The following is a 27,584-nucleotide window of genomic DNA, read 5'->3' as shown; positions in this document are numbered from 1 at the left end:
ACACGGCCGTCGCGGTGCGTCAGCTGTAGGCTAGACCATGCACTATTATATCTCGCTTTGAAAAGGACTTTCATATTATCCTGGACTCAAAACCGTGAGTCCCTTCTGTTCCCTGCTGACAGTGCTCATGCAAGCAACGCAACGACCCTCGTTATAATTAACGACGCACTGCGACGCAGGACAGTCACTGAACTGAACGCTCAAGCAGAAACCGTGAACTTGCATTGATTATGGTCGCGTCGCGAGCGGTGTAGACTGGGTGTGACGCGCTGTTGATGTGGAAGTCACGCGCGTCAAATAGTGAGTCTGAGTCCGTGTTTCCATCATCTGACACCTGTGGCGTTTCTCCATCGTGTCCTTCAACATTTATAAATGGATGTTTGATTGTATTTGTTTCCATCGTCCGCGTCACATCCCGTTGCGTTGTAATTTCTCAACGTGTTTGCACGAGAACCCGATGTTTGAAGATGGACAACGAAAAGGTAACTCATGCATGGATAGTTTGTCTCGTGATTTCCATTTAGTTTCCGTTGCTATAGAGAAAAAACTGTGAATACAGTCTTGCTTTATTATTAGGATTTTGTCTGATGTCTCAAGAGTTTCACTCTTAATATGAAGCGTCTCTCAAAAACTGTAGTCTATTTTTAAGATTTACGCTTTTCAATTTCATAACATAATCCCAGCAAACTGATTTGTGTCATTTTAACTATTTAAAATTAATAAAACATAAAATTTGTGTTTGAGTCATCTTTGAACAAATCAAACAAACAATCAATTTGACGGAATTTTAAGAAATTGCAATGCGACAATCCTATATAGATATAGATATGGATAGATAGATAGATATATAAGGGCTAAAATGTGTTTTGAATGTTCTGTCCACTTGTTTAAAATATAAATGCACACAATTATTTATGATATTTTTTCACTGGTAACACTGTACAATAAGGTTGCATTCATTAACATTAGTTAACTACATTAACATGGTTTATAACTATGAATGTAGGCTACTTTTACAGCATTAATTAATCTTGATTAATGTAAATTTCAGCATGCACATTTTAAAAATTAAGAGTTGTATGTTAAGATAAGTCAAGGCATTGTAACATGAATTTACAATGGCCAATTGTATTATATATATATATATATATATATAAATTAACGTTAACCAAGATAAATAAATGCTTAGTTATATAGTGTTACCATCTTACTTATAATGTTGTGAAGATGACAATTAACAATTTGTCTGTACTTCTCTCTCCCCCATGCTCCCCTCCCAGATTAACCATTAAAAGGGCCCTTTGAAAGGCTCTTTAGGACACAGATTAAAGTCCAGGTTGATCTGCAGTAAGTGCCTTTTGTTGCTTTATTCTACCACAGAGACGCACTGTTGTGATGTTGGATTTTTCTAATGCCATTTCATTATGAATTTCAAAACATGAATCATGCCACTTTTTAATTGGAATTCAATTTAAGATCCATTTGATTGAACCCCAATAGCTACGGCTATCGATGAAGCTTAAACTGTCATTTCTTTGCACAGGTTTTATGGATGCTAAATGAAGAAGAGGACAGCATTTCAGAGATTCATGAGCCGAAGCAAACAGGGTCATCATGGGATGCGGCACATCCATCGCCATTGAGAACCAGACACGGCCCTCAGAGACGGGTAAATGCTGTTTTAGGCATTACTTTAATGTGCTTTGCAATAGTTATCCCTCTTTGGCAACAACACTGCTTTCAACAACTTTGCACTATTTCTTTGTTGAACAATATAGCAGCGCTGCATGAAGCGTCCATCGCTCGGAGTAAATTTAATCTGTTTGTACTCTGATAAAGCATCTTAATTTAGCCCCCAGTTCTCTTCTTTTTTTCCCAAGGTTTTACTCAAATTATTCAATTTAATTTAATCACCTCTCACACAGATGGCTCCATCAAGCAACCCAGCCCAGCTCTGAGTAAGGCACTTTCTTCAGCCTCTGTATTCACTGTCTGTGTCCCATTTGTGTTGTGAAGTACTAAAGCAAAATTTTCCAATTAAAAAATCTTCCATACATAGTTTGAAAGTACTTCGTAAAAGTAATAGTAGTGCACTTTGGGTGCAAGTGTGTAGGTGTTGTGAAGATATGTATGTGCCTGACAAAGTAGATGGTTTGCCCATGAAATTGCTTGATAAGCACATTTTTCTATCCTCTTTTGAAATGTTTCCCATTGAAACAGGAAGGCTGGACATTATCAAAGTTTTAAAATAAAATTTATTTTTAAGACTTACGCATTTCAATACCATAGCAAATTTGCATCAAAATTGAACTGTGTATTCTTTAACTAAATTAAGTGAGAAAAAAAAACAACTAAATATTTCATTTAAATATTTTTATTCTAAGGATTACACAATTCAGTTTGATGCAAATTTAATTTAAAAATAGGTTATTTATTTTGGAGTGTGGGATCTTTCAGTGAACTGGTTTGAATTACAGTTTACTCAAACCAGCAGAATGAGAGTTTTTGTCCTTTTTTTTCCCCTGACAAAAATACAAAATAAAATCGTGCATGGTTAACGCTAGATACGAAATTCTCCCTGCCTTCTCAAACCCTGCTCAGAATTGCTGTGTGTGTGTGTACTCTCCAGCGAGACCTTGTCTATGACGTCTATGTTCTGTTCTTTCTCCTTAACTGCTCTTTGTACTTCTTTAATTAGCAACTGTGATATTGTACCCCTGAGACAAGGTTTATATTTGGCAGATTCTTTGCAAAGAGCTATACGTGCATTAAAGCATGGTGTTATCATGGTAACTGAATCTGGTATGACAAAAGAATCAAAGTAGCAGCAGTACATCTTTGAAGTTATACTATGCTAAAAGTGTGTTTTTATGTCTTTCTTAATCATTCTTCATTCTTTCTTTAAGCATATGTGAAATCTAGACATTTCTGAATAACTCAGGATTTTAATGGAAGGAGGGGGATGTTGAATCCTAGACTCCAAATGGGAGTTTTTTTTCCTGTTTAGACCTCCACTACAACTTTACTGCTTATAATCCTACTTCTGAACATACCAATCAGTTTTAAGTAATCACTTCTACAAACTGGCACTAAATGAAAGCCCCCTATTGTCTCCATGTGTCATTGTTAGTGGCCCCCTTTAAGATGAGAATTCCAAATCTTTGTCTCATAACTGTGGTTACACAACTATGGCTGGAGGATTCTGTTTACAGTAGCCACTTGCATTCTTTTGTGTGTTTTTACCATATTTAGCAATAAAAGCTGCCATATTGATTCAGCGTTGGTACAGACGCTATGTCGCTCGCCTGGAGATGAGAAGACGCTATACATGGAACATCTTTCAGTCCATTGAGTATGCAGGGGAACAGGACCAGCTGCAGGTATCAGAACTTTAGAGTAAAAAAGGACAGTCTTTATGAAAATAATCAACATACTGTATGTGGGCGTTTCTTCAGTTTCGGGCCATTTTGTGTTGTAGGTTTTTTTTCTTTTCATCAAATCCAACCGATTTCAACTTTTGTTCTTTTTGTTGTATGAGAGTCTCATTAAAACTGAATTGGAAACTTTTTACCGGGCCTTCATTTATTTTTGCTACTTTTTCAGATATCTTGTATGTATAGATTTGATTGTTTTAGCCTTGTCCCTGACCCAGACTTTCAATATTAAACTACATTTTAAAAATACAAATTATTACATGTTTAAAACTATAATCATCTAAGAAGAGTGATATTAACCATTTCAATATTTATTGCGTGAAAATGATTTCTATCAACTTCTCAAAAAATGTACGATGGTCCTGCAGTTTTGGCTTCATTTCCATCACACCAAACAATTTTTCCCCTAATAAAGTTTTTTTCAAAAGTTAGTGTACTTGTTAACTAAGTAGACAGAAGTGTCAGTGAAGAGCATGCTTGAGATGAACTATGAGACAAGTGATGTTTGAAGAAAACAAAAAAAAATCCAATACATATTTTGGGAGGCGTCATTTCCAATGAAGATAGTATTATTTTGCAACATATTGTTTCAAAATAATGAAACAAAATATTTAATTGTGTGTACTTAGGATATGTAAAATAACTTCTCTCAAAAAATATTTTAGCCTATTTTTCAGATTTACACATTCATCTCATTTAACTGTTATGTTTAACAAAATGTAATGAATAAAACTTAAAAAATATAGGTTTATTATTTAATTTAATTAAAAACTCAATTCAATTTGATGGAGTTATGAAATTAAAATGCATAAAGCTTAAAATGTTTTCGAGTGTATAAAATTAGTCTTAGCAAGACAACGGAGCCTTTTTTGTTTTTTTCAAAAACATTAAAAATGTCATTTCCATCAACGTCATTTCCAGAATACAGTATTTGAAATGTGCTGGAAATGACACTGTGGTGGGAATTTTGCAGGGGGAAAAATGACAAAGATGACACATCTCCTGTGATGCATGTACAGACACTGTCGGACATTGTTAGTAGACAAATTAAATAAACTAGTGACAGCGTGAAAAATGTTTTAACGAGACTTTACTTTCTAGAAATCGACAATGCCAAAAGTGCCCAAAGTTGAAGAAACACCCATATTTGTCTGCTTTAATAAACCTACACTGGGGGCCTGGGTAGCTCAGCGAGTATTGACGCTGACTATCACCCCTGGAGCCACGAGTTCGAGTCCAGGGTGTGCTGAGTGACTCCAGCCAGGTCTCCTAAGCAACCAAATTGGCCCGGTTGCTAGGGAGAGTAGAGTCACATGGAGTAACCTCCTTGTGGTCGCGATTAGTGGTTCTCACTCTCAATGGGGCACGTGGTAAATTGTGGAGAGTAGCATGAGCCTCCACATGCTGTGAGTCTCCGCGGTGTCATGCACAATGAGCCACGTGATAAGATGCACGGATTGACGGTCTCAGAAGCGGAGGCAACTGAGACTTGTCCTCCACCACCCGGATTGAGGTGAGTAACCGCGCCACCACGAGGACCTACTAAATAGTGGGAATTGGACATTTCAAATTGGGAGAACAGGGGATTAAAAAATAGATGTTCTTGTCTAAATAATGCATCCTGTAATGATATGAAAGCTCTGCTGTCCTATACAATGAGTGAGCAGTTTGTTTTAATGTAGGTTTGCATCTTTTCTTAATTTCTATAGCTCTCTAGTTTCTTCAGTTTCATGTTGGACAACTTCACACAGTTGAATGGAAATGGACCAGGTAAGATGATTTTAAATGACTCCAAACTATACTGCAGATACAGTATTTTTGAGTGTATTGTAATCTGTTTTCAGCCTTCTATAAAGGTGAAATGTATATCTCATAACTTAAAAAGGTTGAGCTAATTTTGCTGTGTCGGGCTGCTCCGGATGCACAAATTAATAGAGCAACGTTTTGAAAGCATCACAATCAACCTACACATGGCCTAATTGTAGTTGGCTCATTGCTTTAAATATTTTAACATACACATTTTTTTTTAATGCTTTTTATTTCATTGTCATTTCAATTTGTCGGTCCCATGTCACACCTTCAGAAAGCCCCCAGCATATTTTATTTTGAATCAAACCGTTTCCCTCTGGACTGTTGCACACCTCTCCTTTCAATGATTCCAAAAAACCCTTATATAGAGAGACACCGTTGCTTAGCAACCTTGGGCGATCCCATTTTGAGCGGAGGGAATGCAATGAGAGCCAGAAATGCAGCAACCAGCCTCCGCAGGCAGCTGAATTACATAAGACAATTAGTCCTCATATTTAGTCAAGCAGAGCAGTGGAAACCCAAATGAGATCAGAGAGAGAAGCAGGAAAATTAAAATCTCAAGATACAACAAAGAATATTCATAGTAGGCCCACTGAAAATGGCATGGGTACAAATATCACGTTGTTTTACCCAACAAAATGTTCAGTTTACATTTTTTCGACTTTTCAACTTCACATGGAAGTTCCTTGCCTTCCCCTGTGATGACACTATGTTGACTACCCTTGGGGAAAACTAGGTTTCATCAGTTCCCATTGATTGGGCCACAAGTGCACACGACTAGTCTTGTTGTCAGGTAATCATGTGCCTAGGACTCACATTAGATGGTTTTCAGATTCAAGAGTTATGTTTAGAATGGACTACTACCTTACTATCTGACTGAATACTGCACAGTATACACTATATACTGCATACTTGTTTTAATTAGTAAGTCTAACAGTAAACATTATGCAAGGATCAGTGTTTTAAACAGTAGTATGCTACTCTACTGTACTGTAAATGACCTCATCACTTTGCATGTGATATATGTTATATATATTTCCAAGATGATAACAGGAGACAGGTTATATAAATGTATTAAGTTTGGGGATACCAGTGAGCTAATAATGAAAAAATTAATTGTTGAAAATTGCACATTGCATTGTGTCATACAATTTTTGTTGCATACTGCACAGAATATCTGCATACTGTGCAATGTATAAATACTACATACTGTAGAAATAGTAAGAGTAGTATGTTTGTGTGCTATAGAGCGCAACATTCGTGTTCTGGAAGAAAAAAATCCCATACATTTTCTCCATTGGCGAATTAATTTTTACCGATAACTTACAAACCTTTAAAGACAGACCGATGGTACATACTTCTGTTGAAGCCATTATTCCACATTATTTTAACTTCTTTTTAGAAATTGTGTTTAATAACCAAATTCCTTGTGAAGAACTACGTTACCCATGATCCTGAAGGGAAAAGATCCACCAATCAGAGAACTGCGGCTAACAAAGTGCGCCAAAAGAGCTCTGCAGTAATCGAGTGGGTCTTCCTACACTCTCAAACTACTTATTAAAATATTTACACATATATAGTTTGCAGTAGAATTAAAATGTATTGTTTCTATTCTTATAATCAACAACTTTAAATCAATAGTTTTATATTTTTTCATAGTTTTTAATTTGATTACATAATCGCAAGGCTTCATGGGATTTTAGTTCATTCCTTCATTAAGTTCACAGTCTGATTTTCAAATACATGTTTGCTGTAAAACAATTTTTGTAACATTGTGATTCACCTCTGAGCTGGTTGGTTTGGCTTATGGCTTACAACTCTTTTATGAAGGACTTTATGAAATTCCTATGGAAAATATGAATGGGAAAGGCACTGTTGGGCAGGCACTGTTGCGCTCTATTCCGAACACAGCCAGGTCCTCTGTTCTTTACTTCTAGAATCTTCATCTGTTGACATTCAGAATTTTCAAGTATATTATTGTAGTATTATTAACCTTTAAAAGTCGAAATTAGTAGCTGGGTTTCCATCCATGTATTTGTTATGCACATTTTGGGATATCGTATAAAAACTGCTGGATGGAAACACCAAGATGCAAATAAAATCTCCAAAATGCACGTTAAAAACATATATGCTCACTTGTCGAAAAATGTTTTGTTCGATAAGAAGAAATGTGCATAAACTATAATGGAAACACATTTACCAAATAAACTAGTGAATTAATTAGGAATACAGTGTCTTGAAAATCCAAAGTTGAATACAAAGTTGAACTGTGCCGAAGAGCAGGTTTATTGACATTTAAAAAAAGTTTATTGACATTTTTTTTTTTTGCACGGTAAAGTCATGAGGATGGAGGAACATCCATAGTGCTCCCAGAACTGTGCGACGCGCTGTAGATGTTGGCTCGCTCATGACAACACATAATAATGTTTTATTTTCTCTCTCTCTCTTCAATACAAACATCTGTTCCTGAAATTCGTGTCTCTCTGCATAAATTTGTGGCAAACACTGCAAATTTCCATTTTCAAGAATGGCACAATGGGCAAGCACTCCTCGAATCCCATTGCAGGGCCAGACACTATGCAAATTTAAGTGTGAAGCATTGTGCTGTGGCACTGTGTGCTGGGTATTTTAATGGGCAATGCTACGGCCTCTTATAATAGACTTCAGGTGGAGAATTAATCATTTATTTAATAACTGAAAACTGAAATGATTGTCTGTAGTTATGTTCAGTGCTCGTCTATCCACGTGCCCAGTGTTGCCTAACAAAAACACAAACCTTTTGATGTTCTAGAGTGTTTTGTGTTTCACATTGCATTATCATAGCAGGCAACTGTTTCTGCTCATTATACAAATGGGTTGTTGATGCATAACAAGCCCATAGACTTTCCAGAATCAAGAAATACGGTTACAATTTCAGTTTTGGCGAAGCTACAAGCTACACATAACTTAAAGTAGTTAAACAACAGTCAAGGTAGTCTTTTGGGAAAGTGGTTATCTACACTAAAAGCTACATTGAAGCTATTTAATGAAGAAAATATTTTTAGATTTATAACAGTTAAAGGATGCTATTTAATTCTGCAATCAGAAGTTCTGATTCAAGACTTGATAGATATATTGAGTTCTATAATTAATTAAGGTGGCATTAAAGTGTAACAGCTTTAGATTGAACATACATTTGTACTTAATATACATTAATAGATCTAGAAAACACCCATCACTACTTTTAGTTATTTACTACCGCTCAACACTTTGAAATGTAGACGAATAGTGTATCTTGTGTAACTGATCATGAAGTTTTTCCTTATCATTTTAAACACCTTTTGGCTTCACTCGTTCATTTAAAGGTGCACTCAGTCATTTTTTTGTTTGGCCAAAACGATAGTCTTTGATTTGATACTGACACCCATTGGTGTGGATGCGGCATCACACAAAAGCAGAGGTTTTCGGTTGCCAATCCCATTATAGAATTTGCAGGCATATTTGTAGGTGCATGATTAAATTACTCTGGTGTAAATAGCATCTGCCACACAGTGCAGCTATTTGCACCCCAATAGTCTGGTGAAACCACAGGAATATATGACAGACTAAACTAAAGGTGTCGCTGTTGTGGCATGGGGTGTAAAGATGGTGTGTAGAAAAATAACCTTGGGAAAAACCAGGCTCACTGTGGGGGCCAGTTCCCCTATGACTAAACAACATGAATATAATGCCAATATTACTTATGTAATGTCATGGTTTAAAATGAGTAAACTAAGTAAATGTTAAGGTCCAGTGTTTAAACAAAGATTTCGAATGAACTGTAAGATTAATGACTAATGTCTTTGAAGTCTATCCTGGATTAACTGCAGAAGTACACATAGATGCATTGTCCTTTGTTAGTTTTGCTGATGAAGGCTTTTGTTGGTAATTAAATGATAGACTGTGTATTCCATTTTAAGAGTGTAGACCATCAACAGACAAAGGTGATGCAGGCAGAGATTATTGAGGTGCATCACAGTTCAACTTGCAGGTAATTTCAATGAGGTTCAAGGTTCAGGCAGTGACACATGAAGTATATGATATCTTACAGTTGGAGTTGGCATCATTTCATCCTCTGAAGTCAAAAGACTGAAGTGATGTCTGGCTAGCACCGGCTGTAGGTTGTCGTCGTCTTTCAGCGACACGTAGCAGTGGAGTCCGACACCGAGCAGGAACGGAGCTGGATCTGGCCGGCTGATATGAATCAGATATGAACCCTAAGGTTGAGACAAGGAAACAAATAGAATAATGTTAGCATAGATCCCATTACATTTTATGCAGTTATATATCATGATGGATGTTTCTGGTTTCGGCAGACCTAACTAAAGCAGCCTAATTGTGAGTTGATGGATAAATTAGGAGTATGCCTGGCTAAATAGATGAGTCTTTAGTCTATACTTAAACTGTGAGTGAGTGTGTCTGCATCCCGAACAGTGTTAGGGAGACTATTTCATAGTTTAGGAGCCAAATAGGAAAATTATCTACTTCCTTTTGTGGATTTTGATATTCTAGGAACTACTAACTGGCCAGAATTTTGTGATCGTAATGAACGTGATGGAATATAGCATTGTAGAAGGTCACGTACAGTTGAAGTCAGAAGTTTACATACACCTTAGCCAAATACATTTAAACTCAGTTTTTCAAAATTCCTGACATTTAATAATGGAAAGCCTTCCCTGTCTTAGGTCAGTTAGGATCACTACTTTATTTTAAGAATGTGAAATGTTAGAATAATAGTAGAGAGAATGATTTATTTATTTCAGCTTTTATTTCTTTAATCACATTCCCAGTGGGTCAGAAGTTTACATACATGGTGGCCTGGGTAGCTCAGTGGTAAAATACGCTGGCTACCACCCCTGGAGTTCGCTAGTTTGAATCCAGGGCGTGCTGAGTGAATCCAGCCAGGTCTCCTAAGCAACCAAATTGTCCTGGTTGCTAGGGAGGGTAGAGTCACAAGGGGTAACCTCCTCGTGGTCGCTATAATGTGGTTCGCTCTCAGTGGGGCGCGTGGTAAGTTGAGCGTGGTTGCCACGGTGGATGGCGTAAAGCCTCCACACGCGCTATGTCTCCGTGATAAGATGCGCGGGTTGCCGGTCTCAGACGCGGAGGCAACTGGGATTCGTCCTCCGCCACCTGGACTGAGGCGAATCACTACACGACCACGAGGACTTCAGGAGAAAAAAAGCACATTGGGAAATGGGCATTCCAAATTGGGAGAAAAAGGGAAAAAATAAAAATGTTTACATCCACTTTGTTAGTATTTGGTAGCATTGCCTTTTGTTTTGGGTAGCTTTCCACAAGCTTCTCACAATAAGTTGGTTGAATTTTGGCCCATTCCTCCAGACAGAACTGGTGTAATTGAGTCAGGTTTGTAGGCCTCCTAGCTCGCACATGCTTTTTCAGTTCTGCCCACAAATATCACCTTGACTTTGTTGTCCTTAAGCCATTTTGCCACAACTTTGGAGGTATGCTTGGGGTCATTGTCCATTTGGAAGACCCATTTGCGACCAAGCTTTAACTTCCTAACTGATGTCTTGAGATGTTGCTTCAATATATCCACATAATTTTCCTTCCTCATGATGCCATCTATTTTGTGAAGTGCACCAGTCCCTCCTGCAGCAAAGCACCCCCACAACATGATGCTGCCACCCCCATGCTTCATGGTTGGGATGGTGTTCTTCGGCTTGCAAGCCTCACCCTTTTTTCCTCCAAACATAACAATGGTCATTATGGCCAAAAAGTTCCATTTTTGTTTCATCAGACCAGAGGACATTTCTCCAGAAAGTAAGATCTTTGTCCCCATGTGCACTTGCAAACTGTAGTCTGGCTTTTTTATGGCAGTTTTGGAGAAGTGGCTTCCATGCTGAGCAGCCTTTCAGGTTATGTCGATATAGGGCTCGTTTTACTGTGGATATAGATACTTGTCTACCTGTTTCCTTCAGCATCTTCACAAGGTCCTTTGCTGTTGTTCTGGGACTGATTTGCACTTTTTGCACCAAACTATGTTCATCTCTAGGAGACAGAATGCGTCTCCTTCCTGAGCGGTATGATGGCTGCGTGGTCCCATGTGTGTTTATACTTGCGTATTATTGTTTGTACAGATGAACGTGGTACCTTCAGGCATTTGGAAATTGCTCCCAATGATTAACCAGTCTTGTGGAGGTCAAAAAATTTTTCTGAGGTCTTGGCTGATTTCTTTTGATTTCCCCATGATGTCAAGCGAAGAGGCACTGAGTTTGATGGTAGGCCTTAAAATACATCCACAGGTACACCTCCAATTCAGTACACCTTCTATCAGAAGCTAATTGTCTAATTGTCAAAAAGCTTGACATCATTTTCTGGAATTTTCCAAGCTGCTTAAAGGCACAGTTAACTTATTGAATGTAAACTTCCGACCCACTGGAATTGTGATATAGTCAATTAAAAGTGAAACAATCTGTCTGTAAACAATTGTTGGAAAATTACTTGTGCAATGGAGAAATTAGATGTCCTAAACAACTATAGTTTGCTAATATCAAATCTGTGGAGTGGTTAAAACACTTCAACCTGAAGTGTATTTAAACTTCTGACTTAAACTGTAAGTACTGCGGAACTAGACCATTCAAAGCTTTGTATGTAGTTAACAGAATTTTAAAATGAATACGAAATTTAAAAGGTAGCCAATGTAACGACAATAAAATGGGGCTAATATGATCATATTTCTTGGTTGTAGTCATCACTCTGGCTCCTGCATTTTGAACCAATTGAAGTTTATTTATTGAATTTTGCAGGACATCCTCCCAGTAATGCATTACAATAATCTAGTCTTGAGGTCTTGAACGCATGGATGAGTTTTTCGGCATCAGCAACAGAGTGCATGTGTTTTTAACTTCACAATATTTCTGAGGTGGAAGAATGCTGTTCTACAAACATTGGTGACAAATTAGGTTTAAAATGCATTCATAGTTGCAAAATGCTGTATAAATTAGTTTTAGATGGAGTATAGCAGGACATGTCAACTTCCCAACAGCATGTGACACCAGTTCATATGAGCATCATGCACTTGTTTTACTGTTTTGCCCCAGACTTGATCTCTCACCTTCTGGACTCTGTGGTTGACCCTTTAACTGAGGAGGTCAGACAGTTGAAGTACGAGCAGATTGGAGTGCCGGAGTCCTACAGCGGCCCTCGTCTCTGCTTCCCGCTGAGCGTGACTGATACCAATGCCCTGCTCAGTGCCTTTAAAGAGGAGCAGGTACAACACTATAAAACTTTCACTAATAGTCTGGCAAAATATGAGCCTTCTGGCACAAAGAAATTGAGACTGAATAGTTTTAGAAACTTTGTGGCTTTGCACTATATGTCATTTTTTATTTGATTTGGGCCAATGGTAATTTGTGTGAAACATTTATACTGGAGGGGGGAAAACATTTTCTTACTCATTTTTGTCTTGTTTTCCAGTAAAAAATATGAAAACATTGTTACAACTGTATAGAAGGGCTGCACAATTACTTTAATTGCATAAATAATCGAGATTACAAGTATCAGTTACAGCACTCCACTGAGATATATTTCTGTTGCGCAAAAAAAATAAAAAATTGGTTGCACTTTATTTTTCAGTACGTGCACTTTCAGCATACTTACAGCATACTTACCCAAGAAAGTACTGAGTAATAATAGGTAACTACATTAACTTAATATGGGTTAAGGTTGGTTTTAGGGTTAGTCTCTAGTAATTACTATAGTTGTAATTATGTAGTACGTAAATGTAGAACAGTACTGTAAAAAAAATTGCTACCAAACAAATAATAACAACCTGTTTTGTTTGCAGCAGTATGACATTGTAACCATCATCATCACAGACATGTCCATTGCTCGATTTCTTTGTATAACTTTGTGCTGCTCAAAGCTGCTTAAAGTTCCTGCATTGGCGCTGTCTTGATGTACTGCTGTGTAAAATAGCAATAGAGTAAACAAATCATTATTTTGTCTTATCATTAAATATCAATATTTTGACATTTTAATGGAAAAGGCACCTTTGGTTCAGGTCATTTGGTGCCACCATGAGAAAGCTTCTTGATATTCTTGAGTTAAAAATTCATGATATTTGTACAAAATATTTTTCACCTTTTAAACTGTTTGAAAACTTTTTTTGAAATGAATGATGATGTTGTGGTGTACATTTACATGTTTTTAAGGTGCAAGGAAACTATTTTAATACCTTTTACTTGATAGTTGCACCACGTGACATTTTTAAAGTTATTAAATAAAAATTTTTTTGTACAAAATGCTATAAATGTTTTTCAAAAAAATTTTAACTCAAAGATTACATGTCTGGGGGGCCTGGCTAGCTCAACGAGTATTGACGCTGACTACCACCCCTGGAGTTGCGAGTTCGAATCCAGAGTGTGCTGAGTGACTCCAGCCAGGTCTCCTAAGCAACCAAATTGGCCCGGTTGCTAGGGAGGGTAGAGTCACATGGGGTAACCTCCTCGTGGTCGTGATTAGTGGTAGTGGGAATTGGGCATTCCAAATTGGGAAGAAAAGAGGATAAAAAAATAAAAAAGATTACATGTCTACGAACTTCAAATGAGTTTTAAACCAGATGTTTTACAAATATTTCTAATTTTAGACAGTCTTATTTATCAAAGACCCTTAATTAAAATTATGTGCAATTACCAGATCAAGGGAAATGATCTGCAATCATGTCGAATTTTTGTCATAACCGTGCAGCCCTACTATACGGGATTATAATAAGACTTGCTTTCAGAGAATATATCTTATGATAAGTTTATATTTCTCACCCCATTTTCAAGTGGGTTATTTTCTTGTTTTAAAGGAATATTCCAGGTTCAATACAAGTAAAGCTAAATCTTTTTTAACTTTCTTTTAAAAAAAAAAAAGCAAAATTCGAGGTTGCAATGAGGCACTTACAATGGAAGTGAATGGAGCCAGTCTATAAACGTTAAAATACACACTTTTTCGAAAGTATAGCCACAAGACATAAATAATATGTGTGTTAACATGATTTTACTGTGATACAATCACTTACTAAAATTTTTTTGGTTTTTGGAATTTTTCCCCTTTTCACCCAATTTGGAATGCCCAATTCCCAATGCGCTTTTAAGTCCTTGTGGTGGTGGTGTAGTGATTCGCCTCAATCCGGGTGGCGGAGGATGAATCCCAGTTGCCTCCGCGTCTGAGACCGTCAACCCATGCATCTTATCACATGCCTTGTTGAGCGCGTTGCCACGGAGACATAGCGCGTGTGGAGGCTTCACGCCATCCACCGCGGCATCCACGCTCAACTCACCGAGAACGAACCACATTATAGCGACCATGAGGAGGTTACCCCATGTGACTCTACCCTCCCAATTTTTAAAACTTTGTTGCCATGATGACATAACACCTTAAACGACAGTAAAAACAGCGATTTTAAACAACTTCAAAGCATAAGTGTTTTTATAAAATTATAAGCTTAACATTTCTGCCTTTTAAACCCTCCAAGAATTGGCCCCATTCACTTCCATTATAAGTGCCTCACTGTAACATCAGTTTTGCTTTTTTTAAAGAAAAGGAAGGATGAATCTAAATAATTTTATTTATTTATTTAAAAAAAATGTTGTGGTATGCCACAAATGCTTGTAACTTGTAGTGAATCCAGCATATTCCTTTATGCAAAAAACGCACACAATTTAGTTTCAATGTGGTCAATGTGCCAATTCGAAAAAGAAGGTTTTACAAACAGTTCGCACCGAAATTCACACAGATCTGTGTTTCATGAAAAACGAACATCCAAATCAGAGTTTGTTGAATTACTAAAATGATTATCATGCATTGAAAGGGTAAATGTTTGACTAATGTATATCTCATATTCAGACTCTCCATGGGAAATATGTGCTGCAGCTTCTACACGAAACAAAGAAGTTCTTAAAACAGATGCCAAACGTCATATACCTGTTGACTTCCTATGCCAAAGAGATCACTATCTGCGGTAAGACACTGTATATTTTTCGTAAAACGCTAGAATTGCCACTTCTGATGCATTGTAGCAGTTTGCACCGTGTGATTCAGATATGCTCAACATTTCTTAAATGTTTCATGAGAAATAGTGATGGCAGCACGAATGAATGAGTGCTTATTTATTTTGCACTTCATAAAGCACTTCAGTGCACCTCAATGGGCTCCTCACAGACACCCTGCATCATGTCAGACTCAACAGCGCTCCAGAGTCAATTAGTACAGAAAAGCATGCATGAATAACTGGATTCCCATCTTGTAACACTCTTAAAGAGATTGTATCATAAGATTACAAAGACTGTTTATATTTTATTTTCATCAGTGATGCCAATATTTGATTTCATTTCCTGCAATGACACACCGCTGTGATGTGAAACGTCTCTCTTTCACACAGGCGATTTGCATGGTAGTCTGGATGACTTGCTGCTTATATTTTACAAGGTAAATGCAGATTGTTTTGCATGTCATCTATAGTAATTTTATTTCATATTGCATCAGGAATAACGTAGCTCAATAAGCTTATAATACAAGATCTATTGCCTGATTGCCCAGAATGGTCTGCCCTCTGCGGAGAACCCCTACATATTCAATGGAGACTTTGTGGATCGAGGGAAGAAATCTATAGAGATCATCATCATTCTGTTTGCCTTCCTGCTCCTCTACCCAGACCATATGCACCTGAACAGAGGAAACCATGAAGACCATATCATGAACCTCAGGTAGCATGTTACATCACACATTTAGACTGTAGATCTCAAAGTAAGACTAGAGATGATTGCATTGTAAAATAAGGATCATGTTGTTGCAGATATGGATTCACAAGAGAAGTCATGCAGAAGTATAAGGTATAGTCTGGATTTTTAATTGTGCAACATTCATTAAAACACTTGTCGTAATTGGTACTTACTAACTAATGTGGAGTTGGAATTGTAATATTTTGGTAATTTTTGCTTAACTTCTGACCATTAGACATAACTGCCACCCAGTGGCCATTTACAGAACAGCATCCTTAACTTAAAGGAATAGTTCACTCAAAAATAAAAATTCTCTCATTTATTTACCCTCATGCCATCCCAGATGTGTATAACGTTTTTCTTCTGCAGAACATAAATTATGATTTTTAGAATAATATTTCAGTTCTGTAGAATGGTTGCCAACATTTTTATGCTCCAAAAATCACATAAAGGAAACATAAAAGTAATCCATACAACTCCAGTGTTTTAATTAATATCTTCTGGAGTGATATTATATGTGTGGGTGAGAAAAAGATCAATATTTTTTTGTCATTTTTTTGCAAAAAATGTTCTCCCTGCCCAGTAGAGGGCGATATGCATGAAGAATATGAATCACCAAAAACACAAGAAGAAGAATGTGAAAGTGGAGTCTGATTGTAAAAAAGGACTTAAATATTATCTATTTCTCACCCACACTTATCATATCACTTCTTGTGGATTACTTTTATGCTAACTTTATGTGCTTTTTGGAGCTTAAAAGTTCTAGCCACCATTCACTTGCATTATGAGGAGCTACGGAGCTGAAATATTCTTCTAAAAATCTTAATTTGTGTTGTGCAGAAGAAAGTCATACACATCTGGGATGGCATGAGGGTGAGTAAATGATGAGAGAATTTTCATTTTTGGATGAACTATCCCTTTAAAAGGACTCACTTTGTTATTTTCTCACCCTCAATTCGTTTTAAACCCACATGCTGTTCGTTTTTTGCTGCGGAACACAAAAAGAGAATTTGTGAAGAATCTTCATGCAGCTCTTTTCCATACAACAACAGCTTATGGTGACATGTCTGTCAAGCTCCAAAAAGGACAAAATCACCTCTAAAACATAAAAGTAGTCAATTTGACTCATGCACTATGTTCTTGAGAATATTCTGTAAACATTATTCACTGCTAATGCTTTCTTTCCGCCTAGGTGCCATTTTTTTTTTATTTCAGAGCTACAGCGGTGGGGAAGATTGTCAGTGAATAATGACTTTAATTTTCTATCTGCTCCACACACAAAACTAGTATATGGATTCATAAGACTTGAAATATAGCGCACATGCCGTTTAGTCTACTTTTATGGTGATTTTGTTTAAAAGAGCCACGTGAAGATTCTTCTGCCTTTTGCTCTTTACTGAAATATGCAGCATGCATATTTGGAGTGCATTTGGGACAACATGAGGTGAGTAAGAAGTCAGTAACTCTGCTCTCTCTCTCTGTACTGCTCTCTGAATAGGCTCATGGCAGGGAAATCCTACAGCTTGTACAGGACGTGTTCAGCTTGCTTCCTCTAGCAACTGTTATCGACAACAAAGTCCTTATTGTTCATGGTGGCATATCGGACAAGACTGACCTGGATTTCCTGAGCACTGCTGAAAGACATAAAGTAGGCCTTTTATTTAGCCACATGCTTTTCTGATGGTTGTATTGGGTTTAATTGTACACGAATTGTAGGGGAGACCGGGGTTAGTTGTCACACTTTTTACTCCAGTAAATATTTCTTAGGGTAGGTTTATATTTCAATTAAATTTCTGCAGTCACATACCTTAAAGTATTGGCTTCATTTCCACCCATAGTGCCCAGGATAAAAGATACAGTTAATTGAAAACAAACTGAGCTTTCGTGACAACATGCCCCAATAGCAGGAATATGGGGTACGTTGTGAAAATGGAGTGGTTCATGTTTCATGCGAATATTAAGGTTTCAATCTGAACATTAAAACCACCGAAATTAAATCTACGCCTCTGTTTAAATCTACACCTGCATTATTGCAGCCTATTATAGTCTTTTCAGCAAAATGTAAAAATTACAACAATTAAGGCACAAAGCAATGCACACAACAACAAAAAAGTAAAAGGTAACAACAAAATATCAAATCATTGTTTTGACCAACAAATATATAACATTTTGGACAATGAAAACGCGTGACAACATGCGGGTCGGGACCTGACTTTCATGAAAAATGCCTTCGTCTTAAGAACACATTTAAACCTTTCTGTCAAAATCTGCGGTCATTATATAGTTGAGCCTGCATGAATGTATGCCAGTGTGGTTTGATTATGTTTGCTTGTTTACCCAAGAGCTAGAACAAAAATATGATGGTGAAAATTTACTTTGGTCGGTATAATTCTAGTTGTTTGAAACCAACATTAAAAACCTCTCCCAGAGAAAACACACATTTGCTCAATTAGACTTTTGACTCCAAGTCTTATTACTGAGATATAGCCACTGTGACAACTTGCCCCAGTCTCCCCTTTTTGCATACCGTAGCTCTCTGGAATAGTTGATTCTGATTGGTCAATCTCAGCTTTTTATTTTTTACTTGGAGCTTCACCTACTTTGAGGCAGACAACTATTTCACATTCAGTCAGTTAAGATCAGTCAACATGAACACACTGGCATGCAGTTATTAGCAAACTGGTGCAAATGTACCTACATCTGTACGATTGTTCGCGTAGAGACATTTTCCAAGAACATGTCATTCGATTTATTTATTTAGTCTACTAAAGGAATCAAATCTTCTCAAATACTCTTAAGTGCCCATTCACCCGTCTGCAGCCGAAAGTGATCTGCCCAATATGCCTCTTATCATCATTCTTTTGTCTGTATTCTACCCATTAACACTCTTTTATACACCCTTCTTTGCAGTAGTATCGGTGTCATCATAAATTACAATAAGAGAGTGTAATCTGCACATTTTATGGCTGCGTATAGCGTGTTAATGCATTAACGACATGAATGCAAAAGGTAAACATTACAAATTACACTATCTACTGCATATTTATTACCTCAAATCATCGAGTAGTTAATACAGCTTCTTTTACTGATCTCATGTGCATTCTACTCATAGAATGAGGCATAACGTCACTGATAAAACATTTCAGTAATATGTTTGTTGATCTTGTGCGTCCTCATATTTAAATGCTCCTCTTAACGCCTCCCCCAGCGATGTGGGGGGTGTCTGAATGTTCGCAAATAGTATTTCGTTGCTCAGCTGTTTCTAACTTCTTTTTGGCTATGAATGAATAACAAAGAAGCACTTCACCGTAAGTGTGCTGGGGCCTTACACTAGCGTTAAACTAAAAAAGCCGAGAAAACTTTTAGCTGGTTTAAGCTGGTCTCCCAGATCACCTTGTTGGGTTTATCTTGCGATAATGACCAGCTGTCTGTACATTATTCCTTACACGTACGGCTTTACTGTGCAGGTGAAGTCTGCTCTCAGGTTGCCCAAACGCAGCGTGGATCACCTCAACGTTCACGCCTGCAGTCGCAGCAGCAGCAGACAGAGCGGCCGATCCAGAACGGACAGTCCGTGTTCAAATGGGCGAAGGAGTCGCGCCTCCCGCAGGAGGAAAAACCACCTCACCAAACGGGGCAGCTGCTCCACGTCTTCGTCCTCCTCCTCTTCCTCTTCATCGTCCATGCGCTCCCCCCGGGTCTCGTCGCGAAACACTCCACGTCGGCCTCCACCCTCGCCCAGTCTGCCGAGCCCTTCGGACGTCCTCCAGGTGCCCTTCCTGGACTCCATCGTCTCCCTGGAGCCGCCCGAGCCGCCCAGAGAGGAACTGGAATGGAAGCAAGTGAGTTAAAACGGTTTCCAACCAAAGTGTGTGTGTGAGAAACGGCTCCATTATGCAGTATGACTCACTTTTTTTTTTTTCTGCGTCATTTAAAACTTTTTGAGGTGTGAAAATTTGACACCCACTTATTAAGCTTTGAGTTCAACATGAAATCAAATGTACTTTCTTAAAAACATGTTCTTGGTCTGATTGTGCGTGATTCATCCATGCATGTTATTCAGTTTTTGTAATCCTGTATGAAAATGTAATAACATCCTCTGCCTCTGAAACGACTTTCCTTTTTGTCTGACGTCACCGAGGCTGTTTACATTTTAACCAACAGGTGCTGGAGGTGTTTCAGGTGGGGAGTTTTCAGGTTCCAATTAATTCCAGACGGTCAAAATCAAGTTTCTAATTTTCTTACTCTTGGACAAATGTCATGTTACTGAAGTAAAATTTTGTTTTGCGAATTTTGTTTCATGTTGACTTTAAAGGGATAGTTCACCCAAATATTAAAATTCTGTCATCATTTACTCACCATCACGTTGTTCCAAACCCTGTTGCTGGACAGTACAGAGAGTTTAAACTAGTTTAAAGGAGTTGTTCACCAAAAAATGATGCCAATCATGCCATTTTTATTTGTGATTAAATTGCACCTGAAAATAAAGTTACAGTTGAGTCATAGATAATACAGATCATAGTGTATGGAATGGAGCTAATGCTGAAAATTAAATCTAATATTTGCAGTTTTACATGGGTGTTGTTTTGGTGTCTGTACAGATTGTGGATATCCTGTGGAGTGACCCTAAAAATCAGAATGGCTGCAGTCCGAACTCCTTCCGCGGTGGAGGCTGTTACTTCGGGCCGGACGTGACTCAGAGTCTGCTGCAGAAACACGGCCTCTGTCTCCTCATCAGATCACATGAGTGTAAACAGGAGGGTTATGAGCTCTGCCACAATGGACAGGTAAACCGAAAACTGCAACCATCTGTGTAGACTTATGCTTACAATGCTTTGCCTTTTCTCATAAAATCTAGTCAGAGGTCTGTTACATGAACCTGACAGTCTTTTCCTGTACATTTGCTATAATTTCACAGACTGACAGATTTTAAACAGTTCTAACAGCGCCCTCTTCTGTTTTCAGTTTGAAAACACTGTTTGCTTTCCTAAAGAAATGTATTTCCTTCTTTCCTAAAATTCTGTGTTTGTATATGTATATACGTATACACTGATAAGCCACAACATTAAAACCACTGACAGGTGAAGTGAATAACATCGATTATCTCATTACAGTAGCACTTGTCAAGTGGTTGGATATATTAGGCAGCAAGTGAACAGTCAGTTCTTGTATTTCATGTGTTGAAAGCAGGAATAATGAGCAAGCTTAAGTATCTGAGCGACTTTGACGAAGGCCAAATTGTGATGGCTAGATGACTGGGTCAGAGCATCTCCAAAACGGCAGGTATTGTGGGTTGTTCCCGGTATGGAGTGGTTAGTACCTACCAAAAGTGGTCCAGTGAGGGGGCCTGGGTAGCTCAGCAAGTAAAGACACTGACTACCACACCTGGAGTCTCAAGTTCAAATCCAGGGCATGCTGAGTGACTCCAGTCAGGCTTCCTAAGCAACCAATTGGCCCGGTTGCTAGGGTGGGTAGAGTCACGTTGGGTTAACTTCCTCGTGGTCGCTATAATGTGGTTCTAGCTCTCGGTGGGGCACATGGTGAGTTGTGCGTGGATGCTGCGGAGAAGAGTATGAAGCCTCCACACGTGCTAGGTCTCCGCGGTAACGCGCTCAACAAGCCACGTTATAAGATGCCCAGATTGACTGCCTCAGACGTGGAGGCAACTGAGATTCGTCCTCCGCCATCCGGATTGAGGTCACTATGCCACCACGAGGACTTAGAGCGCATTGGGGATTGGGCATGCCAAATTGGGGAGAAAAGGGGAGAAAAAAAAAAGTGGTCCAATGAAAGGACAACCGGTGAACCAGCGACAGGGTCATGGGCGCCCAAGGCTCATTGATGCGCGTGGGGAGCGAAGGCTAGCCCGTCTGGTCTGATCCCACAGAAGAGCTACTGTAGCACAGATTGCTGAAAAACTTAATGCTGGCCATGATAGAAAGGTGTCTGAACACACAGTGCATCGCAGCTTGCTGTGTATGTGGCTGTGTAGCAGCAGACCGGTCAGAGTGCCCATGCTGACCCCTGTCCATCACCAAAAGTGCCTACAATGGGCACATGAGCATCAGAACTGGACCATGGAGCAATGGAAGAAGGTGGCCTGGTCTGGTGAATCACATTTTCTTTTAGATCATGTAGATGGCCGGGTGCATGTGTGTCGTTTACCTGGGGAAGAGTCAGCAGCAGGATGCACTATGTGAAGAAGGCAGGCCAGCAGAGACAGTGTGATGCTCTGGGCAATGTTCTGCTGGGAAACCTTGGGTCCTGGCATTCGTGTGGATGTTACTTTGACACGTACCACCTACCTAAAGATTGTTGCAGACCACATACACCGCTTCATGGCAATAGTATTCCCTGATAATGCGCCCTGCCACACTGCAAAAATTGTTCAGGAATGGTTTGAGGAACATGACAAAGAGTTCAAGGTGTTGACTTAGCCTCCAAATTCCCCAGAGCTCAATCCGATTGAGCATCTATGGGATGTGCTGGACCAACAAGTCTGATCCATGGAGGTCCCACTTCACAAATAGCTAACGTCTTAGTGCCAGATACCACAGGACACCTTCAGAGGTCTTGTGGAGTCCATGCCTCGCCGGGTCAGAGCTGTTTTGGCAGCACAAGGGGGACCTACACGATATTAGGCAGGTGGTTTTAATGTTGTGGCTGAGCGGTGTATGTGTATGTGTGTGTATATATATATATATATATATATATATATATATATATATATATAATAGCCTGTAGCCTGTCACAGCCTGGCAAAACTATCATTTGTAATTGCTAGACTAGTCTTGATAGTCACATTTCTGCACGTCCCATATTTTTGTTCCAATTTCCCATAAGATAAAAAACAGTAAACTTTCTGCATAAAGCTTAGGTTGTTTACTAGCATATAGCTGACCTCAAAGCTGACAAACATGGACTAAAAGACACACAAGCACTGTTTCGATTTAACAGTGTCTTCAAAGTCCTCTATCATTGGTACCAGCATTTTCATGAATTGTATTATTTCCTGTTTTCAAGGTTATCACTATTTTCTCTGCATCTAACTATTATGAAGAGGGCAGTAACCGTGGAGCGTACATCAAACTGGGGCCTGAACTGGTCCCGCGCTTCTTCCAGTATCAAGTCAGTCGCAGCACCAGAAAACTCACCCTCCATCAGAAGTACCGCCACTACTATCTCTGTCAATACCAAATCATCGGTGCATGTGTTACGTATGCCAATATGTGAGTTGGCTTTTACATGTGTGTTTGTGTGTTTCAGGGTTCGTGCAGCTGAGGGTTCGGCTCTGCGAGCTCTGAAGGAGAAGCTGTACGCTCACCGATCTGAGCTGATGACTGCCTTTCAACAGTATGACATAGACAACACAGGTGAGCTTATTCCCTGCACTCCTGCGTGAAATTTGTTATTGCATTGTTAAAGTATGATTTCCTCTGTCTGTCTCTCTCTCTCAAAGGCTGTATCTCCACTAGTGAGTGGGCACAGGTGGTGGAGTCCATCCTGAGGTTGGATCTGCCGTGGAGAACCCTGCGCCCCCGCCTCGCTCGTCTTAGTCCTGATGGTAATGTGGAGTATGAATCGTGCTTCGAGGACATCGGCCCTGGAGAGCCTATCCCGCCGGTCAGCATCGTAATCTGTAGTACTGTATGTGAATTTTGAAGCCGGATTGAAGCAACATGCTTTAAAACACACCGTGGCTTCAAAATTCACGTTTGGAGTATGACTATGTAATTTATGTTGTAGAACAAAATGTCCAAGTATCTTTAAGCTTACCACAGACCTTAATTTACTCATAAATCCAAAACTGCCATTATATAAATTCATTGGAAAATCCCGAGGGAACCCAAGGCGAATTAGTCTTCCGGGTTTTCCAAACAAGGTTGTGTGAGGTGATAAAAATGAGAAATCTTAAAAAAATCTAGTTGTCTAGATGTCTGAAGTTTAGTAGAAATGTAATCATTGTGTCCATGTTGATTTCAAACAGATTTTAAAAAATATTAATAGCGTTTTTTTTTACAATTTGTGTTGTTGAAGTGGTGCAACTATCAGGTAAAATATATCAGTACTATCTTTGCACCTTGAATGCACGTGAGTTTACACAACTTAATGATTCATTTGAAAAGTTCAATCATAATTTTCAAGGCACAATTTTTATTTGATTTTTCACACATTTATTTTGGTCATATTTCAAGACTTTTCTTTGGGTTACTCCCTTTAACCTTTCATTCATTCTTTCTTTCCATCTTTTTATTTTTTTTTTCTGTTTATTTTTTTATTCTCTTTCTTTCTTCTGTTCTTTCTTTTTACTTTTCTGTTTTTTTTTCTTTCTTTCTTTCTGTTTCTTTTTGTCTTTTTCTTTCTGTCTGTCTTTCTCTTTACTTTCTGCCTTTGTTTTCTTTTTTGTTTCTTCCATTCTTTCTTTTATTTTTTTTCTGCCTTTCTTTTCTCTGTCATTCTTTTTTAATTTTTTGTCTTTTCTTTCTGTCTGTCTTTCTTTTTCTTCCTTCCTTCTTGCCTTCTTTCTTTTCTTTCTTTTTCTGTCTTTTTTCTTTTTTCTTTCTGTTTTCTTTCTCTGTCTGTCTTTTTCTGCTTTCTTTTGGTTTTCTTTTTGTTTCTTCCATTCTTTTTACTTTGTCTTTCTTTTTTGTCTTTTCTTTCTATCTGTCTTTTCTCTTTCTTTTTCTTCCTTCCTGCCTTTTTCTTTCTTTCTGTCTTTTCTTTTTTCCTTCCTTTCTTTGTCTGTCTTCTTTCAGTTTTCTTTTTTCTTTCTTTCTGTTTCTTTTTTTGTCTTTCTTTTTTTTCTCTCTGTCTGTCTTTTTCTTTACTTTCTGCCTTTCTTTCAGTTTTCTTTTTTGTTTCTTCCATTCTTTTATTTTCTTTCTGCCTTTTTTCTGTCATTCTTTTTTAATTTTTTTGTCTTTTCTCTCTGTCTGTCTTTCTTTTTCTTCCTTCCTTCCTGCCTTCTTTCTTTTTTCTGTTTCTTTTTCTGTCTTTCTGTCTTTTCTTCTTTTCTTTTTGTTTTCTTTGTCTGTCGGTCTGTCTTTTTCTGCTTTCTTTCAGTTTTCTTTTTACTTTCTGCCTTTCTTTTTTCTGTCTGTCTTTTCTGTCTGTCTTTTTCTTCCTTCCTGCCTTTCTTTTCTTTCTTTCTTTCTTTCTTTCTTTCTTCTCTCTAGATCCAGAAAAATCAACAGAAAACAATGAGATAGTCCAGTAAATCGAATACTTTACAAACATTATTGGGATATTTACACTTTTTATTGGAAATTCTAGGACACTAACCAAAAGATATGATTATTCATAATAAATTATACATCTGGCATCAGTGCAAATGTCAGCTTTACGTTTTGTAACACTTGAGTGAAAAACAAAAGACTCAAAATATTAAAACTAGTAGTTCCGATTCTAAATTCTAATTGGATGAGCCACATTTGAAACCACTGTCAAAAAGCTGATATATTCGCACACCTGTGACCGTGCGTTTGAATTCTATATTAATGATGCAAGTTGCAACGTTGATTGACAACCGTAAACAACCACACTCCACTTTGATTAACACCCTGTAGTGATAAGTTCTTCCTCCCCTTGACTTGTTTGGGACACGTCCCGATCTGTATTTAATTGTCACCTTTAAATGTAATTAATTTTAAGCAGTCTTGCACACTGATAGCTGTGCAAATATATCTACTACGGTAAGGCAAACATTTTACCAGCTGACACATTTATACCGTTGCAAATGCACTTGCATCTCATACCGTCCTGCTCTAACACACAGTATAGGTTTAGACATTGACCTTTTGAATTTCTCAGAACTCAGTCACAACTTGATTTGTGTTTGTAGGTGACTGCAAACTTGGCTGAAACTCTTTATAGGTATAGAACTGACCTTGAGATAATATTTAATATCATCGATAAGGATCATTCAGGTTAGTGTCAATATTTCCTTGATAGTTTAATGCATTTATTATTTCCTACTGTATGTGCATTTTTATATTGTCTGATGATCTCAGCCCATTTTCCACCCGCACCCCCAGGTCAGATCTCCATCGAGGAGTTTCGTCAGACTTGGAAGCTGTTCAGTTCTCATTTGGGAGTGGCTGTGAATGACCAGACGATAGACGACATGGCTCGGAGCATTGACTTCAACAAAGATGGCAGCATTGATTTTAATGAGTTCCTGGAGGCTTTCAGGGTGGTGCATAAACTGGATGTCAAAGAGCAGCAGCAGGGCTAATGCTGGATGAACAGATTTGCAAATGATTTTTGTCACTTCATCTTTATTTGTATTTATTTTTTTAATCGCAAAGCATTATGGACACAATAATACTTGTAGCATCATTTTCCAGGATTTGCATCTTTTGAAAAGGTAAGTGGTATTTTTAACCATGTGTAAAATAAATAAATAGGTTCAAACTTAAATATTTGTATCTGATATATACAATAAGTAATTAAATCTTTTTATATTTTTAGTTTACTATATTTTAAAACAAATAATATAATTGTTAAGACTGACAGACAAGATACGTTTTCAATTAATCCTAGCTTTTTCACTGTCGCCTAAACAATTTTGAAAAGAAATGTCTTTGATATACAAGTTACACTGATATCAGTCATAGTGTGTCACAAGAACTGTTTCGATACATTCCAGAGATTTCCAAAGGATGGGCCATTTTTCTCTCAACATCTGCACTATATTGAGTGTCCTGGGGGTTTTAAACTACTGTCATCTGTGTCTTCTTCTCTTCCCCTTCTTTCTGCTCAAGACTCCTCTCTCTTTAGTGTTCAGTTTGCCTGAGTGATCTTTACCACAGCCTGACACTCTCAGGATTTCAACAGCCTCTTTTATACGGTGAAACGTGCTCAATAATGTTGGACTGGAGCGGTGCACTGCGGTGTGTGATTTTTGACCCAGCTCTGGACGCTAATTCCAGGTAGAGTGTCATGGTTTTGATTGATACTGTAGTATATATTGATTCCAGATGGATTAAAGTAGTTTTTATTCGTTTTTGGAGTTTATTAGTTATTAGTGCTGGTGATAGTTCATTGTGCATGTGTATGATGATTTGTAATGGTTTCTGCTTAGGCATTGATGATAAAATCTGCAGTGGCTTCAGGCATTTGGAAAATAATCGTATGTTTTCCAGATACATGGTTACCATACTAATTGCGCGGCTGAAGACCTGCATAATGGATGAATGGGGGTCAATTCTGTTTGCTAATCTTAACAGACTTGTGTCTTCAGTGTCCAGATGCTTAATAAGTGTTATTTGAAGAAATAGTTATGTTACACAGTGGTAAACACTCAACTGTCCCAACTTTTTTGGAGTGTGTTGCAATCATGTTATTTGAAATGAGTGTATATTTAAAAAAATAAAATAAATAATAATAATTAAATTCAAAAGGTAAAACATCAAATAATGTGTTGTTGTAGTACTTTCAATATAGCACAGGGTGAAAAGAATTTACACCACTCCTTTGTGTGTTTATTAGTATTTTCCATACTGTCCCAGTTGTTTCGTAATTGGGGTCGTATTTCGGCATTAACAAATATGTATGAACATGAACGGATGATATCAGAGAAAACCTATAA

General features: G+C 38.0%; 1 protein-coding gene across 2 annotated transcripts; it reads left to right on the top strand.

Moving 5' to 3' along the window:
* The first annotated feature begins 85 nt into the window (after positions 1 to 85).
* Positions 86 to 27,402, top strand: LOC127428078 (serine/threonine-protein phosphatase with EF-hands 1-like). 2 transcript variants are annotated; one of them, XM_051676141.1, is made up of 21 exons: positions 86 to 482; positions 1,281 to 1,347; positions 1,544 to 1,669; positions 1,926 to 1,958; positions 3,253 to 3,380; positions 5,144 to 5,204; positions 12,326 to 12,495; positions 15,120 to 15,234; positions 15,655 to 15,701; positions 15,813 to 15,979; positions 16,069 to 16,105; positions 17,493 to 17,642; positions 19,462 to 19,836; positions 20,596 to 20,781; positions 23,018 to 23,160; positions 23,261 to 23,367; positions 23,454 to 23,617; positions 25,836 to 25,920; positions 26,029 to 26,360; positions 26,758 to 26,925; positions 27,078 to 27,402. In XM_051676141.1, the coding sequence occupies exons 3-19, from the start codon at positions 1,615 to 1,617 to the stop codon at positions 26,226 to 26,228; spliced, it is 2,223 nt and encodes a 740-aa protein (XP_051532101.1). In that variant the 5' UTR covers positions 86 to 482; positions 1,281 to 1,347; positions 1,544 to 1,614; the 3' UTR covers positions 26,229 to 26,360; positions 26,758 to 26,925; positions 27,078 to 27,402. The 2 variants fall into 2 exon arrangements, with proteins under 2 accessions (XP_051532101.1, XP_051532102.1); XM_051676142.1 differs by lacking the exon at positions 1,926 to 1,958.
* Positions 27,403 to 27,584: the final 182 nt, after the last annotated feature.

Source organism: Myxocyprinus asiaticus, chromosome 37, assembly GCF_019703515.2.
Source record: "Myxocyprinus asiaticus isolate MX2 ecotype Aquarium Trade chromosome 37, UBuf_Myxa_2, whole genome shotgun sequence".
Classification (NCBI taxonomy): domain Eukaryota; kingdom Metazoa; phylum Chordata; class Actinopteri; order Cypriniformes; family Catostomidae; genus Myxocyprinus; species Myxocyprinus asiaticus.
The sequence above is the reverse complement of the archived record's forward strand: the minus strand, read 5'-3'. Positions and strand labels throughout refer to the sequence as shown.

What these genes read in the sequence shown, in the direction of transcription:
- LOC127428078 (XM_051676141.1), top strand. Translation starts at nt 1,615, where the DNA reads ATGGGATGCGGCACATCCATCGCCATTGAGAACCAGACACGGCCCTCA. An exon ending in CAAAGAGATCACTATCTGCG is followed by an intron (nt 15,235 to 15,654) that starts GTAAGACACTGT and finishes TCTTTCACACAG; the next exon opens with GCGATTTGCATGGTAGTCTG. An exon ending in TGCTGCTTATATTTTACAAG is followed by an intron (nt 15,702 to 15,812) that starts GTAAATGCAGAT and finishes CTGATTGCCCAG; the next exon opens with AATGGTCTGCCCTCTGCGGA.